The following is a 17,920-nucleotide window of genomic DNA, read 5'->3' on the forward strand; positions in this document are numbered from 1 at the left end:
CGCCGCTCCCTCCTTCCTTCCCTCCCTCCGCCGCTCCCATCCTTCCTTCCCTCCCTCCGCCGCTCCCTCCTTCCTTCCCTCCCTCCGCCGCTCCCTCCTTCCTTCCCTCCCTCCGCCGCTCCCTCCTTCCTTCCCTCCCTCCGCCGCTCCCTCCTTCCTTCCCTCCCTCCGCCGCTCCCTCCTTCCTTCCCTCCCTCCGCCGCTCCCATCCTTCCTTCCCTCCCTCCGCCGCTCCCTCCTTCCTCCCTCCCCTCCGCCGCTCCCTCCTTCCTTCCCTCCCTCCGCCGCTCCCTCCTTCCTTCCCTCCCTCCGCCGCTCCCTCCTTCCTTCCCTCCCTCCGCCGCTCCCTCCTTCCTTCCCCCCTCCGCCGCTCCCTCCTTCCTTCCCTCCCTCCGCCGCTCCCCTTCCTTCCCTCCCTCCGCCGCTCCCTCCTTCCTTCCCTCCCTCCGCCGCTCCCCTCCTTCCTTCCCTCCCTCCGCCGCTCCCTCCTTCCTTCCCTCCCTCCGCCGCTCCCTCCTTCCTTCCCTCCCTCCCCGCTCCCTCCTTCCTTCCCTCCCCCGCCGCTCCCTCCTTCCTTCCCTCCCTCCGCCGCTCCCTCCTTCCTTCCCTCCTCCGCCGCTCCCGCCTCCTTCCCTCCCTCCGCCGCTCCCTCCTTCCTTCCCTCCCTCCGCCGCTCCCTCCTTCCTTCCCTCCCTCCGCCGCTCCCCATCCTTCCTTCCCTCCCATCCGCCGCTCCCTCCTTCCTTCCCTCCCTCCGCCGCTCCCTCCTTCCTTCCCTCCCTCCGCCGCTCCCTCCTTCCTTCCCTCCCTCCGCCGCGCCCTCCTTCCTTCCCTCCCTCCCGCCGCTCCCTCCTTCCTTCCCTCCCTCCGCCGCTCCCTCCTTCCTTCCTCCCTCCGCCGCTCCCTCCTTCCTTCCCTCCCTCCGCCGCTCCCTCCTTCCTTCCTCCCTCCGCCGCTCCCATCCTGTCCTTCCCTCCCTCCGCCCCTCCCTCCTTCCTTCCCTCCCTCCGCGCTCCCTCCTTCCTTCCCTCCCTCCGCCGCTCCCTCCTTCCTCCCTCCCTCCGCCGCTCCCTCCTTCCTTCCCTCCCTCCGCCGCTCCCTCCTTCCTTCCCTCCCTCCGCCGCTCCCCTCCTTCCTCCCTCCTGCCCGCCTCCCTCCTTCCTTCCCTCCCTCCGCCGCTCCCTCCTTCCTTCCCTCCCTCCGCCGCTCCCTCCTTCCTTCCCTCCCGCCGCCGCTCCCTCCTTCCTTCCCTCCCTCCGCCGCTCCCTCCTTCCTTCCCTCCCTCCGCGCTCCCTCCTTCCTTCCCTCCCTCCGCCGCTCCCTCCTTCCTTCCCTCCCTCCGCCGCTCCCTCCTTCCTTCCCTCCCTCCGCGCCCCTCCCTCCTTCCTTCCCTCCCTCCGCCGCTCCCATCCTTCCTTCCCTCCCTGCCGCCGCTCCCTCCTTCTTCCCTCCCTCCGCCGCTCCCTCCTTCCTTCCCTCCCTCCGCCGCTCCCTCCTTCCTTCCCTCCCTCCGCCGCTCTCCCCTTCCTTCCCTCCCTCCGCCGCTCCCTCCTTCCTTCCCTCCCTCCGCCGCTCCCCTCCTTCCTTCCCTCCCTCCGCCGCTCCCATCCTTCCTTCCCTCCCTGCCGCCGCTCCCGTCCTTCCTTCCCTCCCTCCGCGCTCCCTTCCTACCTTCCCTCCCTCCGCCGCTCCCTCCTTCCTTCCCTCCCTCCGCCGCTCCCTCCTTCCTTCCCTCCCTCCGCCGCTCCCTCCTTCCTTCCCTCCCTCCGCCGCTCCCTCCTTCCCTTCCCTCCCTCCGCGCTCCATCCTTCCTTCCCTACCCGCCGCTCCATCCTATCCTTCCCTCCCTCCGCCGCTCCCTCCTTCCTTCCCATCCCTCCGACGCTCCCCGCCTTCCTTCCCTCCCATCCCGCCGCTCCCTCCTTCCTTCCCTCCCTCCGCCGCTCCCTCCTTCCTTCCCTCCCTCCGCCGCTCCCTCCTTCCTTCCCTCCCTCCGCCGCTCCCTCCTTCCTTCCCTCCCTCCGCCGCTCCCTCCTTCCTTCCTTCCCTCCCTCCGCCGCTCCCTCCTTCCTTCCCTCCCTCCGCTCGCGCTCCCTCCTTCCTTCCCTCCCTCCGCCGCTCCCCTCCTTCCTTCCCTCCCTCCGCCGCTCCCTTCCTTCCTTCCCTCCCTCCGCCGCTCCCTCCTTCCTTCCCTCCCTCCGCCGCTCCCGCCTTCCTTCCCTCCCTCCGCCGCTCCCTCCTTCCTCCCTCCCTCCGCCGCCGCTCCCTCCTTCCTTCCCTCCCTCCGCCGCTCCCTCCTTCCTTCCCTCCCTCCGCCGCTCCCTCCTTCCTTCCCTCCCTCCGCCGCTCCCTCCTTCCTTCCCTCCCTCCGCCGCTCCCTCCTTCCTTCCCTCCCTCCGCCGCTCCCTCCTTCCTTCCCTCCCTCCGCCGCTCCCTCCTTCCTTCCCTCCCGCCGCTCTCCCTCCCCGCCGCTCCCTCCTTCCTTCCCTCCCTCCGCCGCTCCCTCCTTCCTTCCCTCCCTCCGCCGCTCCCTCCTTCCTTCCCTCCCTCCGCCGCTCCCTCCTTCCTTCCCTCCCCGCCGCTCCCTCCTTCCTTCCCTCCCAAGCCGCTCCCTCCTTCCTTCCCTCCCAAGCCGCTCCCTCCTTCCTTCCCTCCCAAGCCCGCTCCCTCCTTCCTTCCCTCCCAAGCCGCTCCCTCCTTCCTTCCCTCCCAAGCCGCTCCCTCCTTCCTTCCCTCCCAAGCCGCTCCCTCCTTCCTTCCCTCCCCAGCCGCTCCCTCCTTCCTTCCCCCCCCTCGTCCCCTCCCTCCGCCTCCCCCCCCCCTCGTCCCCTCCCTCCGCCTCCCCCCCCTCGTCCCCTCCCTCCGCCTCCCCCCCCTCGTCCCCCCCTCCGCCTCCCCCCCCCTCGTCCCCTCCCTCCGCCTCCCCCCCCTCCGTCCCCTCCCTCCGCCTCCCCCCCTCGTCCCTCCCTCCGCCTCCCCCCCTCGTTCCCTCCCTCCGCCTCCCCCCCTCGTCCCCTCCCTCCGCCTCCCGCCGCCCCCCCCCGCGTCCCCTCCCTCCGCCTCCCCCCCCTCGTCCCCTCCCTCCGCCTCCCCCCCCCCCTCGTCCCCTCCCTCCGCCTCCCCCCCTCGTCCCCTCCCTCCGCCTCCCCCCCTCGTCCCCTCCCTCCGCCTCCCCCCCTCGTCCCCTCCCTCCGCCTCCCCCCCCTCCGTCCCCTCCCTCCGCCTCCCCCCTCGTCCCCTCCCTCCGCCTCCCCCCCCTCGTCCCCTCCCTCCGCCTCCCCCCCCTCGTCCCCTCCCTCCGCCTCCCCCCCCTCTCCCTCCCTCCGCCTCCCCCCCCTCGTCCCCTCCCTCCGCCTCCCCCCCTCCGCCTCCCCCCCCTCGTCCCCTCCCCCCCCTCGTCCCCTCCCTCCGCCTCCCCCCCTCGTCCCCTCCCTCCGCCTCCCCCCCCTCGCCCCTCCCGCCGCCTCCCCCCCCTCGTCCCCTCCCTCCGCCTCCCCCCACCTCCGCCTCCCCCCCCCTCGTCCCCTCCCCCCCCTCGTCCCCTCCCTCCGCCTCCCCCCCTCGTCCCCTCCCTCCGCCTCCCCCCCTCGTTCCCTCCCTCCGCCTCCCCCCCTCGTCCCCTCCCTCCGCCTCCCCCCCTCGTCCCCTCCCTCCGCCTCCCCCCCTCGTCCCCTCCCTCCGCCTCCCCCCCCTCGTCCCCTCCCTCCGCCTCCCCCCCCTCGTCCCCTCCCTCCGCCTCCCCCCCTCGTCCCCTCCCTCCGCCTCCCCCCCCTCCCCCCCCCCCCCCTCGTTCCCTCCCTCCGCCTCCCCCCCCCCCCGTCCCCTCCCTCCGCCTCCCCCCTCGTCCCCTCCCTCCGCCTCCCCCCCCTCGTTCCCTCCCTCCGCCTCCCCCCCTCGTCCCCTCCCTCCGCCTCCCCCGCCTCCCTCCCTCGTCCCCTCCCTCCGCCTCCCCCCCCCTCGTCCCCTCCCTCCGCCTCCCCCCCCTCGTCCCCTCCCTCCGCCTCCCCCCCCTCGTCCCCTCCCTCCGCCTCCGTCCCCTCGTCCCCTCCCTCCGCCTCCGTCCCCTCGTCCCCTCCCTCCGCCCTCCGTCCCTCGTCCCCTCCCTCCGCCTCCGTCCCTCCCTCCGCCTCCGTCCCCTCCCTCCGCCTCCGTCCCCTCCCTCCGCCTCCGTCCCCTCGTCCCCTCCCTCCGCCTCCGTCCCCTCCCTCCGCCTCCGTCCCCTCCCTCCGCCTCCGTCCCCTCGTCCCCTCCCTCCGCCTCCGTCCCCTCGTCCCCTCCCTCCGCCTCCGTCCCCTCGTCCCCTCCCTCCGCCTCCGTCCCCTCGTCCCCTCCCTCCGCCTCCGTCCCCTCGTCCCCTCCCTCCGCCTCCGTCCCCTTCGTCCCCTCCCTCCGCCTCCGTCCCCTCGTCCCCTCCCTCCGCCTCGTCCCCTCCCTCCGCCTTGTCCCCTCCCTCCGCCTCGTCCCCTCGTTTTCTCCCTCCGCCTCGTCCCCTCGTTTTCTCCCTCCGCCTCGTCCCCTCGTTTTCTCCCTCCGCCTCGTCCCCTCGTTTTCTCCCTCCCCCTCGTTCCCTCGCTCCCTCCCTCTCTCCCTCTCCCACATTCCCTCCCTCTCCCTCATTCCCTCCCTCTCCCATCATTCCCTCCCTCTCCTCATTCCCTCCCTCTCCCTCATTCCCTCCCTCTCCCTCATTCCCTCCCTTCCTCATTCACTCCCTCCCTCCCTCCCTCCCTTCACTTTCCACTCCGCTTCCCCCTCATTCCCTCCCTCCCTCTACTCATTCACTCCCCTCCCTTTTCTCAATTCACTCCCTCCCTTCTCATTCACTCCCCTCCCCTCTTCATTTCACTCCCCTCCCTCTTCTCAATTCCACTCCCTCCCTCTCTCATTCACTCCCTCCCTCTCTCATTCACTCCCTCCCTCTCTCATTCACTCCCTCCCTCCCTCATTCATTCCCTCCCTCCCTCGTTCCCTCCCTCCCTCGTTCCCTCCCTCCCTCGTTCCCTCCCTCCCTCCCTCGTTCCCTCCCTCCCTCGTTCCCTCCCTCCCTCATTCCCTCCCTCCCTCTTCCTCCCTCCCTCATTCCTCCTCATCACTCCCTCCCTCCCTCCCTCTCCCTCATTCACTCCCTCCCTCCCTCCCTCTCCCTCATTCACTCCCTCCCTCCCTCTCCCTCATTCACTCCCTCCCTCCCTCTCCCTCATTCACTCCCTCCCTCCCTCTCCCTCATTCACTCCCTCCCTCCCTCTCCACGACATTGTCTGATTTGCGCCTCAGCTCTTCCAATAAGTAATTGAAACTCACTCACTGACACTTTCCCTCTTCCAGCACTCACTGAACCCACATCCCCTCATACACACATTCACTCAGGCACATCTTAGACTCACTCATATCTCAGTCACTCCGCAAATTGCTGGAATTTTTTACAAATTGACAACGGTGCATATCGCTAGCCCATCATTCTGGAGCTAATACTACACTCCAGTATGCTTAACCCAATGCCGGTGTCTATGTATTTATATTGTGTACCTTGTGTTGCCCTATTATGTATTTTGTTTTCTTTTCATGTACTAAATGATCTGTTTGAGCTGCTTGCAGAAAAATAATTTACACTGTACCTCGGTATGCGTGACAATAAACAAATCCATCCATCAGTGTTCCATGAATTTCAACCCACATTTGTGTGCCACTCATACCTGAAGCGCAAGTTCTATCTGACAGATGTATTTCATATTCATGACAGAGGAGCAAAGCAGAACTCAAATTCTGAGCAGTGAGGAAAACATACCATTATCATGCCAACATACCATTGGGGGCAGCACGGTAGCATTGTGGATAGCACAATTGCTTCACAGCTCCAGGGTCCCAGGTTTAATTCCAGCTTGGGTCACTGTCTGTGCGGAGTCTGCACATCCTCCCCGTGTGTGGGTGGGTTTCCTCCGGGTGCTCCGGTTTCCTCCCACAATCCAAAGATGTGCAGGTTAGGTGGATTGGCCATGATAAATTGTCCTTAGTGTCCAAAATTGCCCTTAGTGTTGGGTGGGGTTACTGGGTTATGGGGATAGGGTATAGGTGTTGACCTTGGGTAGGGTGCTCTTTCCGGGAGCCATTGCAGGCTCGATGGACCGAATGGCCTCCTTCTGCACTGTAAATTCTATGATAATCATAGAATCATAGAATTTACAGTGCAGAAGGAGGCCATTCGGCCCATCGAGTCTGCATTGTCCCTTGGAAAGAGCACCCCACCCAAGCCTACACCTCCACCCTATTCCCGTAACCCAGCTAACCTTTTTGAACACTAAGGGCAGTTTAGCATAGCCAATCCACCTAACTTGCACATCTTTGAACTGTGGGAGGAAACCAGAGCAGGTTGTGTTGAGAACCAATCAAACTGGTGGTAGGGAGTTGAAGTTATATGTAAGACGATCGTGGACAGCACGGTAAAAATGTGTTTGTTAGGTGAATTGAACATGCTGAATTCTCCCTCTGTGTACCTGAACAAGCGTCGAAATGTGGTGACGAGGGGATTTTCACAGTAACTTCATTGCAGAGTTAATGTAAGCTTACTTGTGATGCTAATAAAGATTATTATTATTATTACTTTTTATGGGGAGAATTTGAACTACCTCTGGATTGCCTTGCCAGTACCAGGATTATTTGGATTATTTGGTCATTATGAACTTGGTTGACATTTAAAGCCCAACGTAATGTCTGGTGTTTGTTGCTTTTGAAGTCAAGGAAGATTCTTTGGGAGAGACATAATAGAACATTGACTGAAACAAGACATGATGGCCACGCCAGGGGACTTGAAGGCCATTGGAGCCCCCAGGTGGTAGGAGACAGCAGTGATCCAGCACTGTCCCTGGCACACAGGCATTGCCTATATGGCACATAGGCATTGCCTACATGGCTAATGGGCATTGCCAGTGTGACACCTAGGCAATCTCAATGTGACACCTGGGCAATGCCATTATGGCATGGTCAGAGCCTGGGTAACCATGGTCAGGGCCTGAGGGCACATGCCCATGAAAGGGTGGGGGGGGGGGGGTGAAGGAGTGCATAGAAGGAGAAAGGGGGTGAAGAGGTGCATAAAAGGAGGGCCTAAATTTGTGTATGACGATGTGGTTGGTATGAAGGGTAGGTATGAGGAAAGGGGGTGAGGTTTTAACAATGGAGAGCCCGCAGCTCACTTGGTGGGGGTTGGGTGGGTGGAGGGAGGGGGAGCGATGCCGATGAGGGATTGATGGAAGTGGGTTGGATCACCCTTATGTCTGGGTGGTGTGGGGATGGGGGAGCAAGTGTGTTATGCAGATATTTAGTGATGGGGGCAGGTTGCCTCTCCGGGGATGAGGGTTGGGCGTGCTGATCATGTTTGCAGGGGGTCGCGATGTCAGTGTGTGGGACCCTCAACTTAACTTTGAGATCTGGGCACCCTTTAAAAAGGGCGTCCCGATTTATGAGGAGCTGGTCTTGCCGGCACCTTTAGTTCCCCATTCTGGGGAACTAGAAGTGCTAGCAAATTGGGGATGATTCAGTGAGACTCTTCTGAAGCTATAAAAATGACTTGGTGTGGACAAATTGTGATCTGGATTGTGCACATACACCCGGCAGAAATCACCCTGTGATCCCACCCAAAATGATACATTTGTTGGGAGAATTGCGTCCATAGTGTTTTTAACATGGGGGGGGGGGGGGGAATCCTTCACAGAAGCATAATTGCAGGGAAAACACTGGCACTGAGCCACAGAGAAGATGGCATATTAAGATGGTCAAAAAGGTTTTAATGCGGGACTTAAAGGAGTCAGGAAGAGGTTTCAGGAGGAAATTTCAGAGTTTGCAGCAAAGATCTTTCAACTTCTCTCTCTAGCTGATAATGATGCCCCTGTCAAATACAAACTTCAAGTCTTGTGTTTTGGGCCAAGCTGAGGCCTTCAATGAAGTCCTTGATGCAGATGTTCAAAAGGTACAAAAAACAATTTTGTAGGAAGGTTTAATTGTGTTGTTGCAAAATGCGAAATGGTTGAAAGATTGTTATAATCACAGACCTTTTGACGGAGACTTAGTGGGAAATATATAATGGAAACCTTGTACTCTTTCCTCCCCTTAGACAAAACTAGCCTTTCTTAGTGGTGATCAAGAATATGTTTATATGAACAAATACATTTCTTATATTTCTTTATAGTATGAAAATCCATGGACAATTCCAAACTTACTATGTATGGCAAGGATTGGCTTGTCGCCATATTTGGGCTACCTGATTGTGGAACAAGAATTCAATCTAGCTCTGGGTCTTTTTACTTTGGCAGGAATTACTGATCTGGTGAGTAACCAGCTCTATGATTATTTGAAACCATTTTTCAAAATTACAGTATTAAAGAAAGGCATGCCTTTCAAATTTGCTGATAAAATGTACAATCAACTTTTAAGTGCAAACTCCTGCATGGTATGTTGCACCACATCCAGTGTGTACAAAACTTTGAAAGTTACATGTTAAAAGACAGCCACCTGGATTTTGTGATTGTATTGATGATGAATTTGCCAGTATTTTCTATCATTACAAATGTAAGACTGATGGCGACTTCTGATCTTTACACATGCCCAGTTATGGAAATCCAGACGTTGCTGTCAGAAATTATTTGGTTGTCCACAGAAGGTGCTTGAGAAATCACTTGAGTTGAACGTTAACTTTAATACTAATAGTCTAGCTGTAAAACCCCTTGGGAAAAAGTTGTGCCCTGTTGAATGATGTGCAACTGGATTGTTTAATGGTATATTAAGTTCAGAATTACTTCTAAACAACTCTGGCCCTGAAAAACTAATTTCACATCTGTCAAGTTTCTCCATTATGATAAATTCCACAGAATTTTATATATTTTTAAAGTTTATGATACTTTAGCTTCAAGTTTAATCTTTGTGTATATCCCTCTTTTTGCTGTTTGTAAAACAATTGTAAAAAAGAGGATAATTGCTGCTTTTAATTTCCTGACTTGCTGTCTGTGAGGCTACCTCAAAATGATTGGCTGCTTAGCATGCTTGCTTAGTCATAATTGCTGGATGCTGGTGATCTCCTTAAGCTGTTGTGGATGAGATGTTGGGAAAGGGGACATTCACTCCACTGAGATCACTCGATCTTTGTGGGCAGCCTTCTTCAAGGATAAGTGACGTCTCTTTGCCACTGAATCAAATGTTTGGGCCAAAAAATTATTAATGGTAATATCACCACAGGCAAAATATAAAAATATTGTAAAATGTATTTTCATAAATAGTTTTTAATGTAGTGTTAGATATTGTGAAGAAAATGCCCCCCCCCCCCCCCTTTGCACTGTAACTTCTGAAAAGAGGAACTGTGCATTCAGTAATTTTAATGTCATCACTGAGTTTATTTAGCACCTTGATGCTAATGTCGTGGAGGAACAAAAAAAATCACATTTATTTTGATTTATCGCTAATAGGTTTCTTGTATGTTTTGAATTCAGATCATATTATTTCTGCCATTAGGGCAGGACGGTCACGCAGTGGTTAGCACAGCTGCCTCACGGCACCAAGGTCCCAGGTTCGATCCCGGCTCTGGGTCACTATCCATGTGGAGTTTGCACATTCTCCCCGTGTTTGTCTGGGTTTCGCCCCCACAACCCAAAGATGTGTAGGGTAGGTGGATTGGCCATGCTAAATTGCCCCTTAATTGGAAAGAATAAATTGGGAACTCTAAATTTATTTTAAAAATTACTTCTGCCATTAGTGATGATCAATAAGCAGCCAGTATTATGCAGTTTGGCGTGCCTTCCTGTTCTACACACTAAGGTTAAATGGGAAAATTCCATTTTTAGCACTTTAACTAAACATTACCATTGTAATGGGGCCATACATATAAAAGTTTTGCATGCTCCCATTATGTTTTATTGTAAGCCTATCTGTTACGGTATTTCAACTTAAAAGTGTGTTTTCATTACTTACGTTTAAAAACAGACATTAAATTAACCATGAACAAGCTTCTTATTTCAGTGTATAAAATGGGAGTTCGTGATTTGGTGCTTACCTATGATCTGCCAGTGCCACCTGGGCACTTGGGTACCACCCTGCATCTGCGGGCCTCCGATCCCCCTATGAGACCCGCACAAGTACCGTTCAGTTTGGTCCCCATTTTTGGAGACGAGTACTGAACAGCGCTCCTCCAAGGCGAAGGGGATAGATCCCAACGCCTCGGGAAACTGCATATTAAAGTGAGGCCAGCTCTTATAAGCAGATTTGCCAAAAGGTGATCCCACTCACAATCGGCAGGATTCACATCACGAGATCGCGTTAGATTTCGCAAGTCGTTGCAAGCTGCGTCTCCCAGCTTCTATCGGCCGTGTTGTTTTTCGTGCTGCTTTTCGGGCACAGTATGGTCGTTTGATCGCGCTCCGTATTTCCCATCATGTTTGTAATTAGCCATTATTGCAGGGCCTTATTGCTACATTCCAGCCTTTGATCCATTAAACGATCACAACTAAATATCCAAATGTTCTTCAACCAAGTTCATACTTGCACATGTGTATATATCATACTTCGGCCTGGCATATCAAACAGTTCATTTTACAAGTGAGTTTTTAGGTCGATCTTAGCCGTGCACTATCCAGGTTAGTTCAGTACTCTCCACTGATAATCATAGAATCACTACAGTGCAGGAGGAGGCCATTCAGCCCATCGAGTCGGCACTGACCCTACCTAGGCCCACGACCCCACCCCATCCCAGCTAACCTTTTTGGATACTAAGGGCCAATTTAGCACGGCCGATCCACCTAATCGGCACATCTTTGGACTGTGGGAAGAAACCGGAGAAACCCATGCAGGCACTGGGAGAACGCGCAAACTCTATACAGACCGAAACTCTTGCTGTTCTCCAAATCAGATGCAATTGTCTTCCTTTAATTAATAGCAAAGATAGGTTAATAAGCATTGTTAGCAAGCAACATTTTTCATGTAACTCATTATGTGTGATGGTGCTTGTAAAATTTAAGAAGCATCGGACACCGGTGGTGCCATATTAGCTAAATTCATCCGTTCGTTTTGCGTGCGCTTGATGTTTTGTTTAATACCATTTTGATTGGTATGTTTGTTTGCTCTTCATAACTGATATATACAAGAATTTTTTTTTAAGTGCATTCATATGGCGCCTTTTATGACCTCCGGTTGACCCAAAGCACTTCAAGGCTAGTGGTTGCTGCTGTAATGTAGGAAGTGTAGCAGCCGTTTATCCACAAAGTACAGTCATCTGAAAAATGACCAATCTGTTTTTAATGATATTGATAGAGGGTAAGTATTGGCCAGGTCACTGGGGAGGACTCCCCTTGCTCCTCCTCAACATAGTACCTTGGGGATGTTTACATCTGCCTGAGAGGATTTAACGTAGCATCCAAAAGACAGCAGTTTGAACAATAGATAAGTAGTGATTTAGGATTGGTAACCTCAGCGAAGGCTGCGATATCAGCCAAGTTGTTCAAACTACGTAAGCAATCAATGAACGTTTATACACCGGGTTTCCAGTTAATACCTTTTTAAATGTTTTTGTTTCTACCTTTAATGCCAAAGGTGTGAGACATCTTAAGTATCAGTCCCATTTATTGAACTTTGTTGCTCGCTCTTAGATTTTAGTTTTGTGCAGTTAATATGTGATGTCAAACGTAATGGACATCAGTCAAAATTCAGACGTATATTGACGTTTTTTTTGTACAAGCTCCCAGATTTGTCGTTTAGGTATCCTATATAGTTTCCCCACAGCTGCAGCTATTGTTACAGTGTATTATTAATAATCCCCTCTGGCTAAGTTAGACTTGTATCACATTGCATTGAGTTCAGTTATTTATTAATCGATTTTGATCGGCTCTTCAAAAGCATTGAAGAGCTAAAGGATTGTTTTTCTAAGATAATCCAAATACTTTGCTTCTTCATACATTAATAGTGCAATTTGTGAAGCTCTGCAGTAATCACTGTTTGGAATTATTAATGTTGCTGTGCAAGTTACTGATGCACTACTAAGATATTGAGCTAATATCATAAAACATTATGGGCGCGATTTAACTAAATGGAAACAAAGTCCCAAAGCGAGGGGGTTTAGCCGAGTATTTCCCTGCGCTCGCAGTGCCGAGAAACACAGCGCTACAAAACAGCACTCGTGTTAGATAGGGGGCAGATGCGCGGCCGAGGGCGCATATAGCTCTGTTTTGTGCATGAGGAGCTTCACTCGCTAGAACTCCTCAGTGTAGCGAGAGATCTCTGGAACACCTGACGTGAACCCCTCCCTTGGCACCTGGAAGTGCCAGCCAGGCACCCTGACAGTGCCCCTGCCAAGTGGTGGGGCTAGGCTGGTGGTACCCAGGTGGCACCAGCAGTGCCAGGGTACCATCCTGCCCAAAGGGCAAGCACCTGGGGTCCTCCGATCCCCTAGGAGACTCCGACCATCTGGTCCCCATTTGTGGACACCCTGTACTGAACAGCGCTTGCTGATGTCTGCAAGGCAAAGGAGATAGATCCCAAAGCCTCAGGTACCTCGGGAATCTGCACATTAAAGTGTGACTAGCTGTCTCGCTTTAATATGCAGATTTGCTAAAAAGTGATCCCGCGGTGATTTATATTGCAACATCTCGTGAGATCTCACGAGTTATTGCGAGTCCGGTAGATCCTGGGAGTGGGGTCTCCTGGCTTCTAACAGCCACACCGCACCACGGCGCGTTGCTTTTCTGGCGCAGCATGACCATAAAATCGTGCCCGTAATTTCGAAAAATATAACATTGATTTTAACTCTTATAAAAGGAAGATCGAATATAAAAGGTTAGAACATGCATGCTTTGTTCTGTTTTTGTTTGCAGATAATACCATTCAGCAAAGAACTGGTAACATTTCCGGAGTCTTCATCTTCTAAATTCCGAATTCCATTTTTGAAGATGAAGTGCTCTTTGTTGGTCCTGGAACATTTGAGAATCCACTTTTAAAAAATGCTGTCTAAATTTGTGCAGTTCCATACTTTTAAGCACGAGTCTTTGGCCTTTATTTTTGCATTGGGTTGACTTTTTTTAATGCGCTTTTTATTTTGTTTTCTGTGTAGACCACAATGAATGAGAGGCTTTTTACAAACTTTTTGTTAAACTTGAGAAAATTTGAATTGCTCTCTCCATCAAATGCTGCAATGATTCTTATGGAACAGGGGTACAAGTAAATCCCTGGTTTTAATAAGCTATTATTTTGACACTCCATGGAACTGAGCACTACACCACTTATTGGACTGTATAAACTAATAGTTTATTATTATTAATGCCGCTACATCATGATGACAGCCAACACTGGGATTAAAGGGAAAGATCACCCCAGTGATGATATATGCAGATATTTATTAGGAGTGCTAAACTGTGATAAAACTGAAATAGAATAAACTATTGGCCCTTGTCATTGTCCCCGATTGTAATGTGAACTCATCTTCAGTGCCTGGCTCACAATATATGACATTTTCAGTGTTGCAGTAAATGACTGCCCGGTCAATTTTAAGACAGTGTGCGAAACCACAACATTTCCAAATGGGACGCTTGAATGTAATAAATTTACAAATCCTAATTGATTACCAAATCCTTTCTGTGAAAAGAAAGTCACACACTTTTTGTTTAAATTTGGTCAACCTTGGGGCTCATTTAAGGGAACAATTTCCTGTTTGCAATAAAATTTATAAAGCACAGTTGAATGGAACACATTTTCTGTTTCATCACAAAGGAACCCTCCTCCTCAATCAACCCACTTCCACTCTGTTTGGACTAGAAAATGAGGTGTTTTTGCTTTGCAGGCTCCTGACATCAAGTTATGCGCTAGGTCGGATACAACATGGTGAGCTGCAAAATTATGCTGTCTCTAATCTGTCCAAACAGCATTCTGCAGTTCTAGTCTAAGGTACCATCCCAGGTGCACCAGTGTGAGCACTGTTTCCCAGACCAAGCCATCTAATAGCCTCTCCGAGAGATGGAGGCAGTTTGTGATGTGGAGTTTTATCTACCAGGAACTGGGCTGAGGCTTCCCAAACTCATTTCATTTGGAGATAGATCCATTCACTGGTTTAATCTGAATTTTACCTGAAGTTTAGAGATTGAAGACCAATGATTTAATCCAGCCAATTGAGGCAGAAACCATGACAACCGGATCCACTTCATCAAGGGAGTGGAGGCTGCAGCTCTGAATCCTGGCTTGACACCTGGTGGGATATTGAAACTGGTAGACATGGTGCCCCCTCTTCTCTTATCATATCGTTGCGGGAGCCCTCAAAACCGTGCCACCCTTTCGGACTACTCACCTATTGGCTGGTATAAAAATGGTCACAACCAACTTCATAAAAGATTAATCATGCCTGTCAGACTTAATCAGTCAGCGAACTCTTCACCTACTTCATAAATATTCTCCCAACAGATAGTGTGAGGATACAAAAATGACAGCGCATCTCCGAGTATAACAAGACAAAGCTATGGAAGTTGTGTGCTGTTAAGACTTGTTTACTTTGTTCTCCAGATTGTTTCATTTTTAGCAGTTTACAGTACTTTCATGCGTTTAAGGAATAAAAGTAAAGCAGAACAGCATTATTGTTTAAAAAAAGAGGCAATCTTTTACAGAAATAAAACATCTCATTTTGTGTTCTATTCTTTCAATATATCAATTTATTTAAATGGTTCATTGAGATAATATACATTGTATTCTTTTTGAAAAGTCCCTTTATAAATTACAACAGTGCCTGACTGCTGAAATTACTGAGGAGTAAGAAATACCACTCTGAATAGTGACATATTTTACCAAATTTAGGTATGTACTTCTAAAAAGCATTGTGTTTTAAATTGTGGAATCAGTGATTCTATTCAGGATCTGTACTTATCATTGTACCAATTGTTCTTGGATCTGCCAACTCCAGATGGTTTTCAAATGCTGGATTTTGCAAAGTTAGGGGATCCAAGCTTATACGAGACAAATCAGTTAATTGTCCCTTTAAACGGATTTTACACAGGCAAACTGATAATATAATCACAAGTATGAAGAGAATGGCAATAATTGCAGTGGAGGCTATATAAAATATACTATTGTAGTTTGGCTTAGTCTTGAAAATATAGCATGGGCCTTTTGAAGGCCAGATGCTGCTTGCAGTGCTGGATCCTGCTTTATTCACAGCCACCACACAAGTGTGGTATGTGCTATCTGAGGCAAGATCATGTAAAGTATATCTTCGATATGTAGGATTGATGGTGTCTGTCTTGTACAAATGTCTGTTGTCATCTGATTGATAGATAATATAGTAATGGAATACAGTAGAACTAGGGGCACACCAGTAGATTTCTGCTGAATTGTCTGAAATCTTGATCACTTTTTGTATCTTCACTGGATCTGGTGGGACCTCCCCACCAGCTATGTCAGGGCAGCGACAGCCTGTCAAATGTTGCAGATCATGACAAGGTACCTGCCAGTGTCTGCATGGATCATAATTGCAATCACCAGCATGTGTGGGTCTTGTAATCTCCTCTTCTTTCAGGGACTCCAAATCATCATCATCATCTTCAATCATTATAAATATAGGCCCCTTCATTATTGTGGGGAGTTCTGGTAATGCTAATGTCATTGATATTGCGGTTGTTGGGTGATGTTTGGCCGCAGTTTGATCTTTGGTAGTGGGTGGGTAACGGTTGGGAGTGATTTGGTAACGTTTGGTAGTGGTTGGGTAACGTTTGGTAGTGGTTGGGTAACGGTTGGTAGTGGGTGGGTAACGATTGGTAGTGGTTGGGTAACGGTTGGTAGTGGTTGGGTAACGGTTGGTAGTGGTTGGGTAACGGTTGGTAGTGGGTGGGTAACGATTGGTAGTGGCTGGGTAACGGTTGGTATTGGGTGGGTAATATTTGACCTTGGTTTGACCTTTGGTAGTGGGCGGGTAACGGTTGGTAGTGGGCGGGTAACGGTTGGTAGTGGTTGGGTAACGGTTGGTAGTTGTTGGGTAACGTTTGGTAGTGGGTGGATAACGGTTGATAGTGGGTGGATAATGTTTGGCCTCAGTTTGATCTCTGGTAGTGGTTGGGTAACGGTTGGTAGTGGTTGGGTAACGGTTGGTAGTGGGTGGGTAACGGTTGGTAGCGGGTGGGTAATGTTTGACCTTGGTTTGACCGTTGATAGTGGGTGGGTAATGGTCGCGAGTAGCTGGATAATGTTTGGCTTCAGTTTGATCTCTGGTAGTGGGTGGGTAACGTTTGGCAGTGGGTGGGTAACGGTTGGTAGTGGGTGGATAATGTTTGACCTCAGTTTGATCTCTGGTAGTGGGTGGGTAACGGTTGGCAGTGGGTGGGTAATGGTTGGCAGTGGGTGGGTAACGGTTGGTAGGTGGGTAAAGGTTGGTAGGTGGGTAATGGTTGGTAGTAGGTGGGTAATGTTTGATCCCAGTTTGATCTCTGGTAGTGGGTGGGTAACGGTTGGTCGTGGGTGGGTAACGGTTGGTCGTGGGTGGGTAACGGTTGGTCGTGGGTGGGTGATGTTTGGCCTCAGTTTGATCTCTGGTTGTGAGTGGGTAACGGTTGGTAGTGGATGGATAATGTTTGATCCCAGTTCCATCCCTGGTCATAGTTGACCAAGTTGTTGACGTTTTCACTCTCGATTTACTTTTAGTCCAACTTTGATCATTTTGTGTCATGCTTTCTTCAGTTTGTAGGGTACCAGAATTTGAATTGGAAGATGAGCTATTTAACAGGTTGGTACTGTTTGGAGATGATGTGCTGGTATCAAATTGGCCTGGCAGCTTGTTGCTTGATATCTTGGTGTTGCTCGAAGAATTGTGGAATCCTACTGTATGTTGCAGCAGTTGGATTTGTACGGCACTGGCGGAAACCTGTAACTCCTGTGTATGGTTTCCATTAATGCTGCACTCATCTATAAGTTCTGTCAATAAAATCTCTCTTTGTAAACCGTTCTTGTGACATCTGGTATCATTTGTCCTGTTGTGTGTAGAGGAAAGCAAGTTAAATATCCAAAAAACGAAACCTAGGCTTAATGGTTTGACCCTTAATTAACTTTGCAAATTGTTATACTTCAGTGATAAGCTTATTTTACAACACTCACATTTGAACTGAATTACAATGCAATTTTATAGTACTGGACATTAATTCATACTATCTTTGTTCACAATGCTATTATTAAGCTTATGAAGAATACTCATGTCAGTTAAAGTACAGCAAAATAAATGCACTGAAGCCAATGCTTGTTATTATTATACCATAAACATTTATAATAATTCAACATCTAAATTTTCCCTGGCATGGGGTGGCACGATGGCGCAGTGGTTAGCACTGCTGCTTCACGACACCGAGGACCCGGGTTCGATCCCAGCCCAGGGTCACTGTCCGCATGGAGTTTACACATTCTCCTGATCTCTGCATGGGTCTCACCCTCACATCCTAAAGATGTGCCAGGTAGGTGAATTGGCTACGCTAAACTGCCCCTTAATGGAAAAAACTGAATTGGGTACTTTAAATTTATAAAAAATAAATAAATACATTTTCCCTGGCACACTTGCCATTAGTGCTGGAACCTTAATTATGAATGCTTTGGGCGGAATTTAACGGAAACATTTCTACGTTCAATTGTGGCGGCTCTACCAGCGAGTTCCCCACCGCTATTCAACGACACTTGAATGTCACTTTTTTGGGCCCTGGGGAGTTTCTCACAGGTTTAGGCCACACTTAGAATTTTTTTTCAGCACTGGGGAGCTGAACTCTGAGATCAGGCCGCCATTTTGATAAGGTGCCTCAATCTCTAAGTGAGCTTGTGGGTCCCCCACACCCCCCATCCATGGGCAGTGTCACCCCCCACCTACATGGGCATTATCCCACATCCCCCTGCCCCAAGTGAGGACACCCTGCCATGGGGTCCCTGGGAGGCCCCTCTTCAG

The 17,920-nt window shown here is 51.5% G+C and overlaps 1 protein-coding gene across 2 annotated transcripts in view; it reads left to right on the forward strand.

Annotated features, from left to right (window-relative positions):
• crls1 (cardiolipin synthase 1) overlaps positions 1-17,920 on the forward strand; it is a 64,763-nt gene that overhangs the window by 3,240 nt on the left and 43,603 nt on the right. The window contains exon 2 of one of the 2 annotated variants that reach the window (XM_038806272.1): positions 8,180-8,317. The exons of the other annotated variant lie outside the window; for it this stretch is intronic. Within the exon in view, the coding sequence (XP_038662200.1) occupies positions 8,180-8,317 (138 nt within the window). The remainder of the gene's footprint in view (positions 1-8,179; positions 8,318-17,920) is intronic. 2 annotated transcript variants of the gene reach the window in all.

Source organism: Scyliorhinus canicula, chromosome 1 (assembly GCF_902713615.1).
Source record: "Scyliorhinus canicula chromosome 1, sScyCan1.1, whole genome shotgun sequence".
NCBI classification, from domain to species: Eukaryota; Metazoa; Chordata; class Chondrichthyes; order Carcharhiniformes; family Scyliorhinidae; genus Scyliorhinus; species Scyliorhinus canicula.